Consider the following 23,897-nt stretch of genomic DNA (forward strand, 5'->3'; position numbering starts at 1 on the left):
CTTACAAACAAATTGGACTTGTGAATATGCTCTCGGAATGGAACTCATTTGTATGTAGGAGGATTTAACTGTACTGTTGATAGAATCCTTTGTCTAGGTTGTTCTTGCAAATTGTTTCTTTTTTTTTAGACACTAAAAATCCATGGACATAATTTACTACTTCAACATATATTTTAGTTGCTTGCATCTCTAACTTTAGCAGATTTCTCAGCATTTTCACTGTTTAATAAGTTGACGTCTTACCTGAGTGACAGCAACATTTGTCCCGTCGGTGACCTCCACACTCATGTTATAGATGGACCTCTGCTCTGCATCCAAAGGTTTTGCAATGACAATGGTCCCAACACCCTTCTCTGCATCAAAAGAGCTGTCAAAGTTGCCCCCTGACGAGTTCACAGAAACAACATGAAATTAGCATATCTGAGAAGTTATTACACGTACTGCAGCCCACAGTATTAAAGGGAGCGCATAAACAGAAACGCTTTTTCTGGACAGGCACCCCTGTGGCTCAATTTGTACTTCTTAAATGAACCCTTTATTTTCCAACTTAACTCATATTTCAAAACACAGCCTCTACAGTGCATAACAAATGCCACAAAAAAAAATGTATTGCCAAAAATCCCCTCAGCACATAAATTGACCCCATAAAATATTTAGAAAGGTAAAGTCCCATTCAACCCCTTGTGGCTTATGAGCTAGGAATTTGTAGACCTTTTACTTTTCCAAAGTAGATTACATTCTAAGTACACAAACAGTCCAATCATTATTAACAAAAATGAGTAGGCACTTTGAAATCTGTACCAGGATTGATGGTAAACATGTGGTTTTTAGAGTTCAGATTCCCTCAATTTGATGTCAGAAATGAAGTTATAAATACTAGAAAATAAGGAAAAGCAACAAAATTGGATTTCATATTAAAAATTCTCTATCTGTAAGTTGGGGTATTTATAGAAAAAAAAATTTTTTTTTTTGCCATCTTGACAGTGTGAATTATCTTTCTCTGCCCAAAGTAGAAAGTTTGCAGGAGATTTACAAAATGAAATCTGGAAAGAATGAGAGGGAAACATCACCTATGGAACAACTGATAAAACATTTCATATGAAAGTTTAGGAAAATTTACTTTCTACCACTGGACCAGGTATAATCCATAATCTATGACTAATGTGCTTAAGACAATATAGACTTTGTTGAAATTACTGTAGATGTTTTCATCTCTGAGAATCAAAGTGTGGTTTATGATCTTTTTCGAAATGAAAGATCTTTTTTAAGGGGGAGAGAAGATACTGCTAGAAATGCTGGAACAATTTTAAGTAAGTATCAGTCTACATTCACAAGCTCTATTTACTCTAGCTTGAAATTTCACTATGTCAATTAATTTTGTTCCTGGGCAGTAATTTTATTTAACTATAGCACATAGGGCAATGTGTTTACTGAATTTCATATTTTAGAAAGGTAATCTTGGCTTCTGTTTTCTGCATTTCATTTTGCTGATCAATGAACAATGTTATATACAATTTCTATGGTATTACAATTAGAAATGGGCAGATGAGTTAAGGGGAAGAAGAATTTTATGTGAATTACTAGAATTTAATGTATAATGACATGAAATAAATAATGTGGTGTACTTACAAAAAAAACTGGTCATATATATTTCAAATACTTATTGCTTGCAGCTGCCATATACACTTAAGATTATTTAATTGCTAGAGAGAACATAATTGCCCTTGACATTTAATTAAAGCTATGAAGATATGGGGTACCAGAGAATTGCTTGGAGATGATATATTTTTCAAAAATTTCATTTAAAAAGAGACTCATCTTCCAATTAATATATTTAATTGATTTACTGAGAAATACTAAATGTTAACTCCAGAAAAAAAAAAAAAATGTCTTTTGAAGAACGGGATAAAGAGAAAGGGGAGGAGATCTAGGCTGAAAGAGAAGCAAGCCTTAGGTCACCATGCCTTTTTCAAAGGGAATGTTTCATGTTGATAACCACATGAAATGAAATGTATGGCTGATTCAAGTGTCTTGAATAACCATCCTAATGAGCAAAGAAAAGTCATTTGCTATCAAGTGGTACATTCTGAAAAAAAACTTTGCCATGGAAACTTTCAAAGGAAAGATGAAAAATCACCTCAGACTGCATAGAAGGAAAGATGAGAAAGCAACTTCTCAAGCTATTTCTGGTGGGTATTAAGTCATATTTTAAATCACATTAAAAAATCATCTTTAGAATGCCTCCTTACCAAGATTTTTACTTTTTTAAACCTGAGGACCTTGGTTTTGGGGGGTGGGGGTTAAGAGTGGGCCAGTTATTTTAGAAGGTGAAAATTTGTAGGTCAACGTAAAATGGGAGCTCTGCAAATGATAAAACTTTGGTTTGCTCCAAAGACAAATAAAAATGAAATTTAGAGGATACGCAAGCAATGATTCCCAGTTTCAGTGGGACGATTATATACTCTTTCCCTCACTGCCTAAGGCCCACATTTTCCTCGGGATCCTCCCTATGCAGAAATACATCATCATTATGCTTAGTGGCATAAAAGTTATTACATATTTTACATATGGCATATAGATTGTGTGCATTATTCTTTTTTTTGGTATCAAAAAACATTTTTGATTACTTTTATGGTAGTTTAAAAAACTTCATTTTGTATTGGAGTGTAATTGATTAACAATGCTATGTTAGTTTCAGGTGTGCAGCAAAGTGATTCAGTTATACACACACATGTGTCTATTCTTTCTCAAATTTTTTTCCCATTTTGGTTATTATCAAATACTAAGCAGCGCACAGGGAGTGCTGCTCAATGTGGGGGTGACTTTTTACAGTTCTCTCTCCTTCTGCGTGTGCGTGCATGTGTGTGTTGTATCTCCCCCATTCACCTCTGTTGTTTCAAATACTCTAGACCAGAAACCTTGAAAGGAGCAGGGGAGATGGGCAAGGAGAAAGCAGATCACGGTGAGCTGGAGAAACCCTGTGAGTATCTCTCCATCCATCCATAAGGCTAGCAGCTTCTGACGCTCACTTCTAGGGCTTTTGCTCCTAGTGAAACCAAGATTTCATGTAAAACCAGGTTTCCCAAATCGTCCCTGAGTTTTACAATGAATTTCTGACAAGGGACACAGAATCTAGACCAGCAGTTCACCATCAACCCTCCCGCAATTTCATAACCTACCACTTAAGCCTCCCATTTCATGAACAACTCTGTCTCTCTCCCTCAGGCCTCATTTCTCAGGCTCCCTTCTAGCCTGAAAGGTGATTGCATTTCATTGGATCCCAAGTCCAATTCATCTGGCATGAGCCTATTAGACGGAATGAGTCTGCTTTCACTAGCAGTGCCCATTTAAAGAAGACGTGCTTCCTCAGAGCCAGTAAGAACATGCAAAGCCAGAGTGTGCTGGGGTGGCAGCGCTGGGCTCAGCACAGGGTGGGGAGGGGGAGACACCGCCAGCTGGGCTGATCAACAACGTGGGGGTTAAGAGAAGTCACAGCCTGAGCGTTGCTGCAGGGGCGTGCGGCAGAGATGGTCGTAAGCGAGGTTGTGAACAGCCCACGTAACAGAATTCATGTCGGGACGTTTCTCTTTGACCATTTTCGGTCAAGACAGGTGCAAAGGAGTAAACAGAGAGCCACGAGGGGTGTGTTGCATCTCTACTGGATTCTAAAGTTAACATCAAAAGTCGGAGGGTCCCGAAAAAGCTTCAAAAAATGGGATGGGAATGAAAATACTTGGAGCCAGCAGCTACTGCTGGAATGTGTGGGCAGCAGTGTGTTGGGCCATAAACCAGTTAAGTTTTCCTTTAAAGAATCACCCATCTCTCTGGGTTACGAGACCCAGGGGTGACTATCTCACAGCTTTCCCTTTAGAAAAGCTTCCAGACCCCTCCCCTAGCTCTGATTCCAATCCACCCTACTCGCAATGGTAAAACTACCAATCAAAATTTCAAAATCAATCAAGAGGGAGGAGCTATGGGAGAAGCTTCCCAAACACTGAGCCGCAGAATCTCAGTGAACTCCCATAGGAGTTGTTTGCAAGCTGTTCATTCAAGTTCAGCGTGCACACCAAACTTGAGGGAAAATACTACACACTATTTCTGCGATTTGATCATGAATAACTGTCTGCCTTGGAAGGAAGAAAGCACAGTACAGGGCTAAAACGGATATTTACATGCGAGGCAGGAGAAGCAGGCTGGAGGTTAGAAACAGTGGTAGGAAGGAAAATCCCTTCTAGAATCTAGTTTAAAATTCATTTTCTTACAATAATATCTGAAGCAGTTTTAAGATTTTTATTATTTTCCTAAAGTTTCTTCAGGTGTTTTCCTATGGCCCGCATGGCTGCTATGGAGAAAAGAGAGGCTTGTTGGGGATCCAGTGAGAAGAAATGATGTTGTTGATGACTCTGACCAAGTGTCGCCCTGATGGAGGGAGAGCTGTATTAGAAATGGGACAGCCCTCTTGGGAGGGGTAGGGGAGAGTTCAGTGATTAAGAAATGTGGCCATTGAGTTAGAGAAGACCTAGAGAGGTTAATGCTAGTCAGGGTGCCATCAAAGAGTTTAACTTGCCTACTTGATGGAACCCTGGGGCTTCCCTGGTGGCTCAGTAGTAAAGGATCCACCTGCCAATGCAGGAGACACAGGATCAATCCCTGGGTCGGGAAGATTCCCTGCAGGAGGAAATGGCAACCCACTCCAGTATTTTTGCCTGAGAAATCCCATGGGCAGAGGAGCCTGGCGGGCTACAGTCCATGGGGTTGCGAAGAGCCGGGACATGACTGAGCACACACACACTTGATGGAACCCTAATAGGGGATGGCCCCATCAGGGGTTACAGGTCTAAGCTTGCAAGACAGAAGCAGTCAAGAAGCCAGATTCCCCAGGAAGCAATGACAGACTAAGGGCCCAGGCTGTCTTCATGCTCCTGCAACACAGAAATGTGTTTCAGCTGAGCTGGACCCACATGCTACCTTATGCCATCAGGGGATTATTTTCAAAGAACAACTTTTCTCTTCTCTACGCATTAGGTGAGGCAAATAAACAGAGATAGGTTAAGTGCTTACTGCCTACCAGAAAAACAGTTTTCCTACTCTAAGTCAGGGGAAAAGCTAGAAAAGTGGGTGGTAGTATCTCCCATCAGACTGGAAGTAAAGAGGAATCGTTTGGAGTATGTAGTAACGGTGGTCTTTACATTACAAACATTTGTCAGCGGGATAGAGACAGGGACTGTGAACCAGATTGCGTGCACATCAGAGAGTATGTAAATCAAGATGGGCCGAGTTGAAATCCTAGTCTCCTGAGAAGTGTGAAGATACACGACAAAGCCACAAAGGATTGTGGGTTAGCTTTGTTCCTTTCGTCTTCTCTCCCTTTTAGCGCAGGAAAGGAACATGCTGTGCAATGGGCTGTTTAAACACAGAACAGCTGAACTCTATAACGTTTCCTTTTAATTACAGCTTTCTTAACTTGGTGACAAGTGGGCTTCTGTTTCTGGAAGCTGAAGACAGTCTAGCTCTGTGACACTGTAAGCCTTTGGAGGCACAAGAAAGTATCTGGCAGGTCCTTGATGTGGGGGGGGGGGAGGTTCCGGCTTGGGAACAAAATCTTGCTCTCTACATGGCTTTTGTGAATTCATATGATAGTAGGAGGAAAAGAAATGCAGTTAAACAAGAATCAGGGAGATTGGGAATATAGAAATAAGGAGACACTACTCTCAGGGGAAAAGGCATGCCGGAACACTATTTCTGCTTATTTAATGTGAATTCATTAGAGCATCTGTAAGTTGTGTTAGGCTGGCAGGAGGTATGGCCTGTAACCGTGAGTGTGTGTATAGGTGTCTATCCAGGTGTAGCACACTGCTAAGATTTTTAGGCATTGAGAAGCCCTTTCCCTTATCTCCCCTTGATGTTAGCTTAGCCAAGAAAGATATTTGGGTAAGGAAGAAGGAAAGAGACAGAGGAGAGTGTTGGGGGCCAATGACAAATAAACAAGAAATCTTGAAAGAGTGAAACATCTGAATATGATAAAGGAAACAATAGGTTTTTAGAGAAGAGGAAAAGATGTTGTCAGCAGGTTGGAAAAATATGGCTCTCTGAGATCAGAAAAAATTTTCAAAGGGGGGATTTGGTGGAAGGGGGACCATATCTATTCTAAATGCAGCCAGCACCTGGGGAAAAGTTTGTACTTTCTCCATGACTTAAAGAGTTGACATTTCAAGAGTCTGGCTGGATGCAGGGATGGAAATAAAATCAAGTTCTGTTTGGGCATCTGGCCCAGTAAATTTAATTTGCAGGAGAAGCTTGACTGGATGTTACCAGATACACAGTGAAATCTGTGATAGAAGCATCTAGACTAGAGGGACAACCTGGTAGGTCTATATTAAGAGAAGTGCACGCATGCATGCTCAGTCATGTCTGACTCTTTGCGACCCCATGGACTGTAGCCTGCCAGGCTCCTCTGTCTACGGAATTCTTCAGACAACAAAACTGGAGTGGGTTGCCATTTCCTACTCCAGGGATTTTCCTGACCCAGGGATCAAACCTGTGTCTCCCAAGTCTCCTGCATTGGCAACCAGATTCTTAACCACCGAGCTACCTGGGAGGCCCATTAAGAGAAGCATCTGAGCACTAAAACTGGGAAGATTCTATAAAAGGAGCACAGATTTAGGAATAAAGATGGAGAAACATGAAAATGGATGCCATGTTTCTGATCATGATTCCTAGGTATGATTTGGAGCAGCCTAAAGGGACTCCTCCCTGGGAGGACTCTGGTCTGTCAACTGCTTGTCTCTTCTTGGACCAGTTCTCATTTAGCCAAAGGTGCTGTGGTGGCTGAGGCTCAGAACACAGTGGAAAGTCACAGTGACTCTGGACGGGTCTCAGGAGGGATCAGTGGGCTTAACGCATGGGCTGCCCGGGGCATCTCCATCGGCTGGCTTCATTACCCCACTCACCCTGGGTGGAGATCAACCAAAGCAATGGCAGGAGGAAGGGGGAGGACACAAAGACCTTGACCTTCAGGGTTAAGACTGAAGCCAGGATAGACACCATGAACACATACGCCAGCACTAATACTGCTGAATGGAGTGCATGCAAGTCAGGTCACATGCAGCATCATTAGGCATGCTTTCCTATACACAGTCATACACACATGCAGGCATGCTAAGGATTTGCACAAACGACTTGGATAACTGGGGTCAGGTGGCCGGTCAGATGGAGCATCAGAGGAAGGTGTGCTTGTAAGATTACTGAAGGCATCCTGGGGTGGGTGGGATGTGCCGCATGTCAAGAGGTTGTATGAATGCATCATGCAAGGGAGAGAAACAGTGCTTTCAGGCCATAGAGGCGCTTGCAAACTGGAGTGTCGGAGAAGGAAGGAGATGAAGTGATCATTGATGGCAGAGGGCGAGTCCTCCCACGGCTCAGGGCAGCGCAGCAGGAGCCTCGGCCTTTGGCTTTCCACTGCACTCTCCCTCGGATTACCGAAAAGAAGTCATGATTGCATGGGAGACACGCGGAAACTGAGATGCATCTTCTGTGACCCTGATGGGGCGGTGGTGAAGGAATTACCAAAGGTGATGCAGCACCGACAGCCAGACGATGCCTGTGGTGTGAGAACACGACTGAGAAGATGGAGGAGCAGAGAGATCTTTCATGGATCAGAAGAGGTGCCATTTCAAAGGCGTTAAGTGGAAATGAAGATGGAGTGGAAAGCTGGGAATGATGATGGTCATGCACAGGGATGGTGTGATAGATGCCCATTAAGTGAAAGATAGCCGTTCTACCAGCATTCTAGAAAATGAAATAGGTAGAAAACAAGCCTTTTCTTTGGGGGAAGTTCAGGGGACACTCTACTGATGTTCCATTTGGGGGCCATGGGGCATTCATTCTTTTCTATGCTTCATTAAAACAGATGTGGAACATTCTAAATGCTTTCCCCAGACCCAGTCATTCCTGGGAAGAGAGGCAGGTTCCTGCCCATCCTAGGCACTGACACGTGAAGGAAATGATTCCCCCAGAGCAGCTCTCCGGAGTCACCGCCTCCCACGGACGACCGTGGGAAGTCAGCTTCAGCTGAACCCAGCGTCAGACCCAGGGCTGGCGTGCACTCTTCCCTTCGCTTGGATTCCTGGTCCTTAGCACTTATTTCCTCTCCGCCGCCTCTCCCTGCCGGGTGGTGAAGGGGCAGTTTTGCCCTCTCTTTTTGCAGCCTGGTGTGCTTTCTTGCTTTCTTTCAAGGAATTTAAAGGTTGGCTTTTAAGGTCTGTCCTGCCTGCGTCCATCTGCTTTTTGTATTTGGCTCTCACAGGAAGCTCTCGCTGGCTATATATCCGGGCTCTGTTTCCTGTCCTTCCTATTCTGGACCACAGCCCGGCCTCTCCTGGGGGCGGGGGTTTGGGTCTATGTATGACACTCCTACAAAACTGAGGGGCTGGGATCTATTTGAATTTACTTTCCAATTGGAAACGGCCCAGGTAAACTAACCTATGGAAAGATCAAAACAACAAAAAGCCCACATACCTCAAAAGCAGAGAAAAAAGTTTCTCTAAAGAAATCAGAACAACCCCCCTCCACCCCAAATCCAAACCCCATCGAACCTCAAACAAAGGAGTCACTGGATATGAGTAATGCAATCGCTGTTAGAGGCATGTACGAAATCTGTGGGCTGCATTTCAGCCTGTCACAGGCAGTTATGAAAGATGTAATTTAATTTGCTTAAAAAGAAAAAAAAAAAACCCGTAAAAGGCAGATTGGATAGCTGTATTTTAGCAAATGTGTTTGCACTAAGGGTACCTTCTGTTGAACAGTTCTGCCCACAAGCTGTCTGTAGAATATAGAACATCTCTCGAGCATGCTTGCCACCTTGAAGCAGGGCAGTCGGGAGCAGAAAAAAAAAAAAAAAGGAACAGAATGCAGAAAAAAGGTGAAGAAAAAGAGAGAAATGAAGGACAGCAAGTCTAGTACCATCAATACATTTAGAAATGAGATTAGCCAAGTGTGACAATAGAATTTAAATGACACACAGAAAGACATTAAGATTGCAGTAAATAACATACTATGGAAACTCCAGCCAGAGAGCACTTTCGGTTCAGCTTAGCTACAGAACTCAGAACGAAAGCACAGGTCGACTATTCATTTTACTGGCTCTTTTGCATTCCAGCACTATACATCTTTTAATCTTAGCATAGTCTTTAAGCGTTTTTGTTGCTGCTGTTGTTGTTATTGTCTTTTCTTTTTTGCTAGTTGCTCTGAACAGTCAGTGATTACGCTGCCCAATACTGCCCTGGGGGACTCAGACTTACCAACGATGTCAAACCACAGAAGGGTGTTAGCTGGCTGCACAGACACCACCCCGACAATCTCGGTGACTCTGTCATTCTCCATGACTGTGAAGTTGTAAAATGGCTCATCGAAGGTCAGCGGCACAGGGGAAGGAGGCGGCTTCTTAATCCATTCGATGTGGAGGCGGGCCGTGGAGGACTTCTGAGGACGCCCATTGTCCACGGCCTTGATCTACTCACACGCGGAGAGGACAGAGAGCTGTTTCAGAGCCTGGGTCCTGGTGGAAGCCTGCATCTGTCACTCGTATATTGTGGGGCTCAGAGTCCATCCTCACGACGGGGTTGGCAAGGGGAAGACGCGGGGAGCGATCTGAGGACAACAGGCTCAGGGGCTGCGGGAAGCAACTCGGGCACATGGGGCCCCAAGCACATTTGCCAGAAGCTGTTTTGAATCACTGCCAACCTTGCAGATGTGGGAAACTTGAAAAGCAAATGGTGCACTTGCAAATTTTAGTGTTGTATGGACACGAATGACAGCTACAAAAGTAAGAAGAGCTAATTTGATTTCTTATAGCTGTGGTGGTAGTGTTGAAAAGGGAACAAATGCATTGTCATTGTCACGTAGAATTGTCACATGGGATTCCAAGAGGGAGATGGGAGGAGGCAGGGGAAAGGCATCAACCTTGCAAAACTCATCTCAGAGGCCTCTGGTTAAGCCAACCCTGAAGGAGTGAAGGAGATCTCTCTCGGTGGAAGCGTGGGTTCCTCGAGGCAGTGGAGTAAGGAAGGGGGTGTTAATGGCTCTTCTCTATGGTCTGATATAAGGGCTGAGAAAAGCATGTTTCCTTGCCCAGATATGTAGGGTTAACTGCTATGCTGTCCTGGATGTAAATGTGTGTGTGTGTGTGTGTGTGTGTTGGAGCGGTGGGGGTAGTTGCAGTTAAGTCTAACAAGCAAACCATCAGTGACAGAAAATACAAAAACCAAAATAAAAAAGTTTTGTAAACTATTACATTAACAATACCATTTCCAGATGCATTGCTAATAGTTGTAGCCTTTAAAAACAGTGACAACTCATAGCTCCCTAGTGCTGTGTTCATGCGTGATCACTTTGCCCCAGTTTCTGTGAGAGGAAGGGCCCTTGAAGATAGTTGTCTTAGGTCGGGCTTCCCAGAAGCAGAGTCTGAGACAGGGATGTGAGTACAAATGATTTCAAGAGCAAGTGTTCCCATGAGAAAGGGAATGAAGAAAACAAGATAGACAGAGGAGGATGCGAAGCAAGGATGTGGTCTCAGTTGAAGTCTAACCTCAGCCTGATCCCAAAGGGAGCTCTGAATCATTCACTGTACTACTGAGTTGGATCCACCTGGAGGCAAGGAGGTTGGGCTTTTATATCTGGTGTCTGTTAGGAATTGGCTGTGGGCTGTTGGGCTAGTGTAGGCGTATAGATCATCTTGGCTGAGAAGTGTAGCCAAGGATGACTCTCTGAAGAAGGAATCAGCTTTGAGCCCTTAGCAGTCAACACTCACAGCAGTTGGGGGATGGCTGGACCAGCCTGATAAAGGGGATCTGGGCAGGGTACCAACAGTATCCACTGCGATCCACCTGGTCCTCAAAGATTTCCACTTGGCAAGTCTCAGACAACTGCAGCAGCACCTGTTACATCAGAGCTGCTGATGGTAGAAACAGAACTGGTTTTTAAGTTCTTTTCTTTTCTTTATTCACTCTTCTAAATACACTACTGAGCAGGGAATGGAGCCCAAGTCCAGTCCATAGGCATAAAAAATAAAGGGACTCAGACCATCCTTTAAAATAACAAAGGACTGACCATACACAATGGAGAAGACTGAAGACTGAGAAAAAGATGGCAGTTGGGTGATAACTCTTGACAGTTGTTGGGACCCTGGAAAGTGCCCATCACCAGTGAGGCTGACCAGTCTCCTTTTAGGCATAGCTGCTGCATGTCTAAAGTGCTTGGGGTTAGGGGAGCAGGATGGTGCCTTAGGCATGGTATTAATAGTTTAAGTCTTTATTTGAGATGGTGCTCATACTTGTTTTTATTTTTTATTTTCTAACAATGAAAAATGTTATGTTTTACTTAAGATTTTTTTCTTTTTGCAGAATAAGCCTAGCTATGATTTGTGTCCCTCAATTTATACAGTTAAATTCATGTTCTATCACATTGTCAACAATTACAAGAGTTGTTTTCATTAGGATGTCTTCAAGACATGTTGAGTGGCGGGCAGGTTATGTTATTCTGCTGCTCCCCTCGCCTCAGTTTACATCTATGCTCAGTACCTCGAAACCATCCGGGGCTACAGGAAGTGTGAGTGAGTAAATGGAGCAGGCTGTGTACTGGAAATGGGGAGGTTAGGTGTTAGGACACAACCAAAGAAAATGGCCTCGTTATTTAGGAATGTCACTGCAACAGAAAGTAGCCTTCCATTGTTATCTGGCTGCACTTTTTAGTCCAGAGATTTTTTTTGGTTTTGCTTGAAACGTATATATGAATAAGAAAATAACTTCCTCCCCCTCATTAATGTTACTGAGGTTCAGGAAAATCTTACCGTGAGAATGTCGTAACTCCCTGCTGTAAACTGCTTTCTGGAAGAGACCATGCCGGTCTTAGGGTCGATGAAGAACCTCCCGTCATCATTCCCATCCACGATACTGTAGGAGATCTCAGCGTTGGGGCCCTCGTCTCTGTCGAATGCAAATGCCCTGTAGATGGGCTCTCCCCGCTTCTTCCGGTCACGCTCAGGCAGCTTGATCTGGTAGACCTTCTCTGGGAACTGGGGCTTGTTGTCATTTTCATCCAGAACCTGAACCACCACCCAGATGGTTGACTGTTTCGGGGAGAAGCCACCATCTGTCACGGTCACCTGAGTTTCGAAAGAGAAAGTGTTTTACAATCAGAAAAGAGAAACACTTTTCTCGCCCCTCCTCCCCTTGCCACCCCATGAAAGGTCTGTTCTGTGCAGGAGGGCAGCTCAGCTTCTCTTTTTCTTGTAGTTCATGTCAAATGCATAACTCTTCATTGTCCATGCAGAAGAGCAGGGAAGACCCTCAGTCTGGTAATGGAAATCACTGATAAAAACGTAGGAAGGAAGGAGGCTCTTGTCGTAGTGTGAAGAGGAGAGGCAGAAGAAATACGGTTGACTTTACAAAATGCACCAGGTTACAGAGACGCAGCAGACCTAAAATGTGCCCCTCTCTGCTGAAATTCGCTCAATGGCATCCGACTTTTTGTGACCCCGTGGACTGTAGCTCTTCGGACTCCCCTGTCCGTGGAACTTTCCAGGCCAGAATATTGGAGTGGTTTGCCATTTCCTACTCTAATGCCCTTCTCAACAGACACCAAAAACACAACAACCATTATTATGTGTTACGCCATGGGTGTTTCGTCTAATCCTTGGGCAATGCCATCACCATCCAAATTCTTTCAGTACTCATGCTCTTTTCTTTCTTTTCCATCTTCATGGAAAATTTGTGATTTTTTTTACATTGTCACTGAACAAAAGGAAAACTCTGATTATAACTTACAATTTTGATGGCTGCTCGTAAGTACATTTGACAGTTACAGTATGTTTTTAACAGTCATAAAATATTTTTTCTTCCTCTTTGGGAAGTGGAAGAGAATGGCCACCCTTTCCCATAACTCTGAGATGCTATTCCTATGCATGTCTGTGGAAATGGAGAGCAGAGAGAGAAGAGGAACTTGTAGATAAAGAATTTGCATGGCAGATGTAAACTGTCTTTGAGTCTTAGGATGAATAATCTTCTTGGTCACAGTGATGGTAATTATTATCTTATTAATACTTAACATGTGGATGGTGACATATAAAGCACTCTATCTTTCCTCAGTAAGTGGAGCAGGTTAATTTATTCCCATTTTACAGATGAGAAAACAGAGGTCCCATCATTACTAGGTCTAAAGTCAGGTACTGAACTTTTGGCAATACTTCAGTTCAGTTCAGTTCAGTCACTCAGTTGTGTCTGACTCTTTGCAACCCTGTGAATTTCAGCACACCAGGCCTCCCTGTCCATCACCAACTCCCGGAGTTCACTCAGACTCACGTCCATCGAGTCAGTGATGCCATCCAGCCATCTCATCCTCTGTTGTCCCCTTCTCCTCCTGCCCCCAATCCTTTGGCCACCTCATGAGAAGAGTTGACTCATTGGAAAAGACTCTGATGCTGGCAATACTTGGTATTGTGTTTAATCACAAAACCTGGAGGAACCTCTATTCAATCTTTCAATTATTCTCTTGGTTGAACTAACATTAAGACTAACTGTAAGATAGTTGAGGCCAGAAGGGACATAAAGATGTACTTGGCATCAACAGGAGAAAAACCACAGTGAGTCACAGCCCCTCATCATCCAGTTTTCCACCTAATGAAGCAATCTGACAAGAAAAATGAAAAGAGGCTCAAAGTGTGAGAAAACAAATTAATGGCTTTTTGCAAAATGGGACCCCAATCTAGTCTAGTTTCTCTTACAAGGGGTTTTAGAGGATGGCTTTAATAGACTTCAGGTAAATTTTCATAGGAGTTCTTGTTTTCTTTGAAAAATCAATCAAGTTTCCTTCCAAGGTTATTTCCCAATTGGCTTGTTACGTTTCACAAAAGAAACACTGTTGGGGCCACTATGTGCCAAGGCTGGATTTTGACTCTTGAGTTAATTCCTGGACATGACGAGTTCTGAAGAGGCACGTTCTGCTGCTGCTGCTGAACTAAACTGTTACACTCCCAGGTGAGCTGTGTTGACCAAAACACATTGATTTCTTGGCGCTCAACTCCTCCGCTTCTCTTTTCTGCTTGAATGGCCCCTTTCCAAATCCAGATAACTCCCACTGTCTTCCCTGTGCCCAGAACCACCTCATTGCTTGTCAACGTGTGCCCTGCAAAGGGGTCCAAGTGGAGCTCTGCAGCTACTTCAGGGCCGGGAGGCTGCCAAGGGACAGACAGGCCCTCCTGGGGCCATTCACCTGAGGATCCTGCCGCTATGAAGTTACCTCCTTCTAGAGTTCTCCCGGGTGTACAAACCCAAGTCCTTGAGGTGTCTGCTTACAGGTGGGAAGGGCGGCAGCTGCACAGGCTCATGAACAGCCTCCAGGCTCACCTGCATCGCCATCTCTCCCTGGGTACCCCCATGCTCCCCCAGGCACACGGGCATCCTTCGGGTCTTCCAGCATACTTGCTTCCATCTCAGGGCTTTGGCCTATGCCATCCTCTGCCCCTCCCTTCACTGACCTTGCCTACTCAGCCTTTGGATCTAGCTGAAATGCTGTCTCTTCAAGGATGCTCCCTGACTACATGGACCAAGTACCAGCTGCCCCTCAACCCCTCCCCCGGCTACTCTATCTCCCTTCTGAATTATACACTCTTGAAATACCTTATACTCTTCCTTTTGCAGCACTTACTGTCATGGGAATTAATTAAGCACATGATTCTCCACCAAGCTGATAAGTTGGTTAAGGGCAAAAACTGATCTTGCCTGCTGTGTTCACTACTCTTGTGCATGTCAAGTCACACAGGTGTGACTTGGGTATTTACTTAATACATTAGACTCTAACTCAGGTCCTATTTGGACAATCTCTTTAGCCGAAGCAGTCTCACCTCATAAGACCTTTGTGGATCATTCAAGGAGTAACCCTAAGCAGCCTCTCTGCCCATAACGCCTCCATTTCTTCATCCCTCGCTTTAACCACCACTCTATGCTGATCATTCATGCTCAAGCCTCGTCTCCTGTCTCCAAACCAACACGTTCAACTGTTTACTAGAAATCTACTCTTTGGACCTCACACATGCACCCCAACATCCCCAGAGCCCCATCCTGAAAAAAATCATTATCCTCAGATGTTCTCCTTCTCCCTTTTACATTGTCTCAATGAATGACAGCCCCCACCCCTCACTCACTCACACAGTGGTCTGCACCAGGACCCTGGGCATCCACGCAGTGTCCCTGCTCTATCTAACTATTCATGTGCAAGCAGACGTGGAGGCCAGGAGGCGTTTCTCATGTGCACCATTCACACCTGTCTCTTCTGGAACAGGCCTCATCTGCATCTGCTTGGAGACCCTCAGTGGCCTTCTGGTCTCCCCGTCTTCAGCCTTCACCTTTGTTGTAAAGCATTATTTCTTCCTCAAAAGAAATAACTTCTTCCTTCCATCTGATCACATCACTAGCCTGCCTAGCATTTTTCAAGGGCTCTTGAGGCTGAGGGTCTGGCCTCCCGTGATTATCACCGTGCTCTGCCTGCTCGTCTCCACTCTCCACGCTCAGCTACACAGCGAGCCTGGGGCGGCACTGAGTACGCCGTGCTCTTACACCTCCATTCCTTTGCATATCTGCTGGCTTCCACGGAAGCCTTTCTCTTGAGAATACACTTGACTCATTCTAGAAGCTTCAATTCAAGCACTATTTTTTCTGCAAAGCCGTTCCTGCCCCCTGCAGACAGCTGTACATGCCCTCACCATGTTCCCACTCCACTGGGTGTACCGTCCCAGGACATTAATTATCATCATGCAGTTTTTATCATCTGTTGTCTTGTTGGTCTGTGCTCAATCCTTCCAGATTGTGAGCAAGTGGAGGTCAGGGACCGTCTCATTCATTGTTCTGTTCTGACACCCTGTACAGCTCTAAGTGCCAAATAAATGTTGTTAAATGAAACTAAGAAGTGATCCACTCCCAACTCTGCCCTATGATAACGAATGGAGGAAACATTCAGACAGTGAAGGGGTCTGCTTATTTATCTGTAGGAAATGAAGAGACTGGTAACATAAGATCTCCTAAGTGCTCTATGATTCTCTGAATGGGGTCAGGTAGAGGAAGACAGAATTTGTTGTTGTTGTTGTTCTGTTTTGGCTGGCACAATATGGCTTGTGGGATCTAAGTTCCCTGACTGGGGAGCAAACCCCGGTCCCCTGCATTGGAAGTGTGGAGTCAACCACTGCACCACCAGGGAAGTTGCAGGTAGACACAGTTTTAACCATACTGCTGCTGCTGCTAAGTCACTTCAGTCATGTCCGACTCTGTGCGACCCCATAGATGGCAGCCCACCAGGCTTCCCCGTCCCTGGGATTCTCCAGGCAAGAACACAGGAGTGCGTTGCCATTTCCTTCTCCAATGCAGGAAAGTGAAAAGTGAAAGTGAAGTTGCTCAGTCGTGTCAGACCCTCAGCAACCCCATGGACTGCAGCCTTCCAGGCTCCTCTGTCCATGGGATTTTCCAGGCAAGAGTACTGGAGTGGGGTGCCATTGCCTTCTCCATTTAACATACACCGGGGTTCATTATATTGCTTACACTGCTGCTAAGCCCAAGATTACTTGTAACAATTTCTAGCTACTTCCAAAACTGTGCTGATCAGTGTGGACACTTGTCTACAATTTACTCCAAAGATCTTTTTGTGTGTTGGCTCCCTCAGGACAGTGTGAGCTACTTCAAGGCAAGAACTTTGTCTTCTTCATCTCTTTCTGGGACCTAGCATACTCCTAATAAATGTTTGCTGACCCGAACTACATTCCCTATAACCTCAAAGTCTTAATGTCTGTTATCATTTCTCTAGACCCACTCATGTCTCCAGCCACGTTGGTATCTAAAATATTGAAAGTGAAAGTGAAGTCGGTCAGTCGTATCCCACTCTTTGCGATCCCAAGGACTGTACCCTTTAAGACTCCTCCATCCATGGAATTTTCCAGGCAAGAATACTGGAGTGCTCTTTCCTTCTCCAGGGGATCTTCCCAACCCAGGGATCGAATCCGGGTCTCTCGCACTGTAAGCAGACACTTTTACCATCTGAGCCACCAGAGAAGCAATCACCGACAATTCCATCAGATCCTCAAACTTCACACTTCACGCCACCCTAGACCTCAGTCCATCACGTGGAATTAGCCTACATGGAAGGAGCAACCCTGGAGACTGAGCCCAACTGAGATAAATCCTCATCACCTCCTCTGCATCGTTTTTCATAAATGACGTGTAAGGAATTAGCTGTTGTTTAGAAACTATCCATGTGTCCCCTCTCTCTGCCACCCTAACCCAGATTTTCTACTCTCACAATCGATCAGTAATCAGTGGTTCGGCAATCAATCACAATCCTGAAAGTTTAATTTCTTTCATTATTTACAGCTAACAAGGAACCACAAATAATGTAGTGGCACTGAAGGACAGCAAAGCTCGTTTCAAATTTCTACGCTCCCCTTGTGATCTGTGAAGACCCAGCAGAGCCAGAAGGCATGCAGCATGGCCCGATGCATGATGACGGCACAGGGCACAGAGGAGTCTGGGTTATGTCTCTCCTCGGAAGAGGCAAGAGCTTCATAGGGTCAAAAGTGGGCGAACACCGCTGAGGGAAGGCCATACTTCTCTTACTCTCCTTCTAAAGAATATTTCATTTATTTATTTGGCCACACTGGGCCTTAGTCATGGCACGTGGATCTGGGTTGCTGTGGCATGTGAACTCTTAGTTACGGCACGTGGGGTCCCGTTCCCTCACCAGGGGTCAAACCCAGGCCCCTGCCCTGGGAGCACAGAATCTTAGCCACGGGACCACAGGAAAATCCCAGAAGGCCATGCTTCTCAATCATTTAAATTGCATGATGTATTTACTTTTCTCTCTCCACATGGCAGAAAATAAGTTAAGTACATAAATTTCCTGAGAGCTGAGATGCAGTGTCTTGTCTGCAGTATTGTCCCAGGGATTATAAGAGTGTCTGAGAATATATTCAACATTTCTAAGATGAAGAGTTTAATTCTGTCATTCTCTTCAACCCTCGATTTATCAAAAATGACTACTTCCAGGTCACTAACCACTGAACTGCCAGGGAATTCCCCTATATTTAAAACTGTAAACCTTTCTTCAGAGACTACATATCTCTCCTGCTCCACTTCACATTTGTCTTGGAAGCTTTATTTTCATCTGATATATTATATACACTTCACATGTAAGCTTGTTTATTGCAGGTCGGCTTCTTTAAGAATATAAGCTCCAGGAACCTCCCTGGTGGTTTAGTGGCTAACTGTGCTCCCAATGAAAGGGGCCTGGGTTCCATCCCTGGTCAGGACACTAGGTCCCACATTCTGTAATTAAGACCTGGTGCAGCCAAATCAATAATAAATGAATATTTTTTAAAATAATATGAACTCTACAATACATGCATTTTCATCTTTTTTGTTCATAGATATATCCTGAGCACCTACAATGGTGGATGTAATAGGCATTAATAAATACTTATTAAATTAATTAACAAAATACTCATCCAGTGCCTTCTAGGTACAAAACTCTTTTTTTTTTTTAGGCAAATTGGGAAATCAACCAACCAACAAGCATGGATTCCTATCAAATTCACCCCTTCCCGATGCCCCAAATCCTTCTTGCTGTTCCTGACCTCTGGTCATCTGGCCTTATTCAGATATTTTCAGTAAGAACTAGTGTCTTATGAAGCAGTCCACGTGCTGTTTGATAGGTTCAGTCTTCCCAAAGTTCTTCTTCTTATTGAACCTGGATCTATCCATCTATTCTTAGCCTAGAGAGATGGTAGCTTCCTAAAGACTGCCTTTGTTTCGCTCTTTGAAACTATACAGAAAGACTCAAGTTCCTCCTCCACACTGTGCCAGTTATCTACTGCTGAGTAACCCCAAACTAGGTGTCTTAAGATAACCAGAATTCTTTTATTAACTCGCCTCCTGCTAGGGCTTGAACGGAGCCCTTCTTCCTTGGAGTCTCTCATGCAGCTGAAGTCATCAGTCACTCGGCTTGTGGGCACTGGTGACGTCTTTCGGTTGATGGCAGTCACTGGCTGGGACCTCAGCTGGGGCTGAGGTCAACAGGCCCAGGATCTACCAGTGGCCGCTTCGTGTGACCTGCGCTTCCTCACAGCATGGTGGCTGGGTTCTATGAGCAAGAGGCCTGGAGGACAGTAAGTGGCAGTTTCTTCAGGCCTGAACCCAAAGCCTGGCATAGCTCACTTGATCCATGTTCTGTTGGGCAGCAGTCCCAGAGTCCAGATTCAAGCAGAGGGGTCATAAATCCCACCTCTAAATAAGGGAGGGTTAAGTAACATGTGGAGGGGCATTTTTAAAAAATATTCATTTAGTTGACTGCATCAGGTCTTACATGGGATATTCACTTCAGGACAGAGGCGCCAGAGAGGTGGGGGTGCCCACAGCATGCGGGGTCTCAATTCCCTGTGCTCAGTCCCTCAGTCCTGTCTGACTCTTGTGACCCCATGGACTGTAGCCTACCAGGCTCCTCTGTCCATGGGATTATTGTGGAAAGAATACTGGAGGAGGTTGCCACTTCTCCCTTCAGGGGATCTTCCCAACCCAGGGACTGAACCCACATCTCCTGTGGTTCCTGCATTGGCAGGGCGATTATCACTGAGCCACCTGGCAAGCCCAAGGATCAAATTCACGTCCCCTGCATTGCAAGGCAGGTTCTTAACCACTGCACCACCAGGGAAGGTCCCGTGGTGGAGGAGGGGAGGGGGCATTTTTAAAACTACCATACTCTCATTATCAGAGGAATACAAAGCAAAACCACAATGAGGTACCATCACATGCCGGTCAGAATGGCTGCTATCAAAAAGCCTACAAACAATAAATTCTGGAGAGGGTGTGGATAAAGAGAACCCTCTTACACTGTTGGTGGGAATGCAAACTAATACAGCCACTATGGAGAACAGTGTGGAGATTCCTTAAAAAACTGGAAATAGAACTGCCATACGACCCAGCAATCCCACTGCTGGGCATACACACTGAGGAAACCAGAATTGAAAGTGACACATGTACCCGAATGTTCATCACAGTACTGTTTATAATAGCCAGGACATGGAAGCAACCTGGATGTCCATCAGCAGATGAATGGATAAGAAAGCTGTGGTACATATACACAATGGAATATTACTCAGCTGTTTAAAAGAATGCATTTGAATCAGTTCTAATGAGGTGGATGAAACTGGAGGCTATTATACAGAGTGAAGTAAGTCAGAAAGAAAAACACTAATACAGTATTAACACAAATATATGGAATTTAGAAAGATGGTAACAATGATCCTGTATGTGAGACAGCAAAAGAAACACAGATGTAAAGAATAGACTTATAGACTCTGTGGGAGAAGGGAAGGGTGGGATGATTTGAGAGAATAGCACTGAAACATGTATATTATCATATGTGAAACAGATCGCCAGTCCAGGTCCAACGCATGAGACGGTGCTCAGGGCTGGTGCACTGGGATGACCCAGAGGGATGGGATAGGGAGGGAGGGGGGAGGGGGGTTCAGGATGGGGACACATGTACACCCGTGGTTGGTTCATGTCAATGTATGGCAAAAACCACTACAATGTTGTAATTAGCCTCCAATTAAAATAAATAAATTAATTTAAAAAACTACCATACTGATAAAATTCTTAGGGATATTTGAGAATCCTCACCCCAGACTGAAAAAATTCAAATTCATATAATCATCTCTCAGGTCATTCATTATGTGTAATGAGTTTCTATTAATTATAGTGCTTGCCTTTGTCAGGATATTTTCTTATATATCAGCTTCATCCTTATAACATGATAGCCAAGACAAAACAGGACAAAAAAGCACATCAAACTTACTCAGATCTGCGCAAATTGCTGTAGTCTTAGAGACGATGGCAAGTCTGTTTATTCAGCTCGTCATTCTACTCACGCTAAGTAGCAGTCCTGTCACACGGCTGACACATGATTCAATTAAACCATTTAGGTCTTTTTCTTCAGAGAAGCAATAAGTGTGTGGTTTCCTTATGAAGGCCAAAGTGATGGATTTTACAGTGCTTCCTATTCAACTTCATCTTACTGAAAGTTTTAGCTCCATCTTCTAGGCTGCTGGGAGAGTCACAATGATGACAAAGAGCAGGTATCAAAAGGTTACTGCGCTTGGAGGGCTCACTCTGAGAGGCATAGTCCATGCTCCTTTAATTGTTCCTTTTGCTGTTATAACCTCATGGGGACTTTCCTAGTGGTCCAGTGGATGAGAATCGGTGTGCAGATATGGGACATATGGGTTTGACCCCTGGTCCTAGAAGACTCCACATGCCATGGAGCGAGCCTGCTGCAGGTACTGAAGCCTGGGTGCCTAGAGCCCGTGCTTCACAATAAGAAAAGCCACCACAATGAGAAGCCCATGAGTGCAATGGAGAGTAGCCCCCTCTCACCATACCTAGAAGAAGCCCTGTAGCAACGAAGACCTAGCACAAGAAAAATAAATAAATAAGTCAGTTAGTCAGTGAAGTCACTCAGTTGTGTCTGACACTTTGCGACCCCATGGACTGCAGCATGCCAGGCTTCCCTGTCCATCACCAACTCCTGGAGTTTACTCAAACTCATGTCCATCAAGTCGGTGATGCCATCCAACCATCTCATCCTCTGATGTCGCCCCTTCTCCTCCTGCCTTCAGTCTTTCCTAGCATCACAGTCTTTTCCAACAAGTCAGTTCTTTGCATCAGGTGGCCAAAGTATTCGAGTTTCAGCCTCAGCATCAAGTCTTCCAAGAATATTCAGGACTGATTTCTTCTAGGATGGACTGGTGGATCTCCTTGCTATCCAAGGGACTCTCAAGAGTCTTCTCCAACACCACAGTTCAAGAGCATCAATTCTTTAGTGCTCAGCTTTCTTTATATTCCAACTCTCACATCCATACATGACTACTGGAAAACCACAGCTTTGACTAGATGGACCTTTGTTGGCAAAGTACTGTCTCTGTTTTTAATATGCTGTCTAGTTTGGTCATAGCTTTTCTTCCAAGAAGCAATCATCTTTTATTTCATGGTTGCAGTCACCATCTGCAGTGATTTTGCAGCCCCAAAAATAAAGTCTCTTGCTGTTTCCATTGTTTCCCCATCCATAAGCCATAAAGTGATGGGACTGGATGCCATGATCTTAGTTTTCTGAATGTTGAGTTTTAAGCCAACTTTTTCACTCTCCTCTTTCACTTTAATCAAGAGACTCTTTAGTTCTTCTTTACTTTCTGCCATAAGGGTGGTATCATCTGCGTATCTGAGGTTATTGATATTTCTCCTGGCAATCTTGATTCCAGCTTGTGCTTCATCCAGACCAGCATTTCTCATGATGTACTCTGCATATAAGTTAAATAAGCAGGGTGACAATATACAGCCTTGATGTATTTCTTTCCCAATTTGAAACCAGTCTGTTTTTCCATGTCCAGTTCTAATTTTTGCTTCTTGACCTGCATGCAGATTTCTCAGGAGGCAGGTCAGGTGGTCTGGTATTCCCATCTCTTGAAGAATTGTCCACAGTTTGTTGTGATCCACACAGTCAAAGGCTTTGGCATAGTCAATAAAGCTGAAGTAGATGCTTTTCTGGAACTCTCTTGCCTTTTTGATGATCCAATGGATGTTGGCAGCTTAATCTCTGATTCCTCTGCCTTTTCTAAATCCAGCTTGAACATCTGGAATTTCATGGCTTGTGTACTGTTGAAGCCTGGCTTGGAGAATTTTGAGCATTACTTTGCTAGCGTGTGAGATGAGTACAATTGTGTGGCAGTTTGAGCATTCTTTGGCATAGCCTTTCTTTGGGACTGGAATGAAAACTAACCTTTTCCAGTCCTGTGGCTACTGCTGAGTTTTCCAAATTTGTTGGCATATTGAGTGCAGCACTTTCAAAGCGTCATCTTTTAGGATTTGAAATAGCTCAATTGGAATTGCATCACCTCCACTAGCTTTGTTCGTAGTGATGCTTCCTAAGGCCCACTTGACTTCACATTCCAGGATGTCTGGCTCTAGGTCAGTGATCATACCATCTTGGTTATCTGGGTCATGAAGATTTTTTTGTGTAGTTCTTCTGTGTATTCTTGCCACTTCTTCTTAATCTCTTCTGCTTCTGTTAGGTCCATACCATTTTTGTCCTTTATTGTGCCCATCTTTGCATGAAATGTTCCCTTGGTATTTCTAATTTTTTTGAAGAGATGTCTAGTCTTTCCCATTCTGTTGTTTTCCTCTATTTCTTTGCATTGATCACTGAGGTAGGCTTTCTTATGTCTCTTTGCCATCCTTTGGAACTCTGCATTCAAATGGGTATATCTTTCCGTTTCTGCTTTGCCTTTAGCTTCTCTTTTCTCAGTTATTTGTAAGGCCTCCTTGGACAACCATTTTGCCTTTTTGCATTTCTTTTTCTTAGGGATAGTCTTGATCACTGCCTCTTGTACAATGTCATGAACTTTGGTCCATAGTTCTTCAGGCACTCTGTCTATCAGATCTAATTCTTTGAATCTATTTGCCACTTCCACTAGAGAAGGGAATGGCAAACTACTTCAGTATTCTTGCCTTGAGAACCCATGAATAGCATGAGAAGGCAAATAAAGGAATGAATAAATTATTTTTAAAAGCCAGGATCTATCCACTATTAAAAAAAAAGGAAACAAAATCTCAGGACACACACACTATTATCATACCCATTTGATAGATAAAGGAGCTCAATTTATGACCTTGTCCAAGGTCACACTGCTCATAGTGGAAAGGTTTTTATTTTAATCCTGGCTGTTTGGTTTTTACACACTGGATTAGCACACAATGGCCAAATCTGGCCACTTGTTTTTGTAAATAAAGTTTTATTGGAATGCAGCCATGTCC

The 23,897-nt window shown here is 44.1% G+C and overlaps 1 protein-coding gene across 3 annotated transcripts in view; it reads right to left on the reverse strand.

Annotated features, from left to right (window-relative positions):
- Positions 1-23,897, reverse strand: part of FAT3 (FAT atypical cadherin 3) — a 645,819-nt gene that overhangs the window by 161,066 nt on the left and 460,856 nt on the right. For all 3 annotated transcript variants that reach the window (XM_024987225.2, NM_001206882.2, XM_059882979.1), the window contains exons 4-6: positions 11,846-12,160; positions 9,300-9,510; positions 244-383 (exon numbers count right to left, since the gene is read on the reverse strand). In XM_024987225.2, coding sequence (XP_024842993.1) covers positions 244-383; positions 9,300-9,510; positions 11,846-12,160 — 666 coding nt within the window. The remainder of the gene's footprint in view (positions 1-243; positions 384-9,299; positions 9,511-11,845; positions 12,161-23,897) is intronic.

This window comes from Bos taurus, chromosome 29, assembly GCF_002263795.3.
Source record: "Bos taurus isolate L1 Dominette 01449 registration number 42190680 breed Hereford chromosome 29, ARS-UCD2.0, whole genome shotgun sequence".
Lineage (NCBI taxonomy): Eukaryota > Metazoa > Chordata > Mammalia > Artiodactyla > Bovidae > Bos > Bos taurus.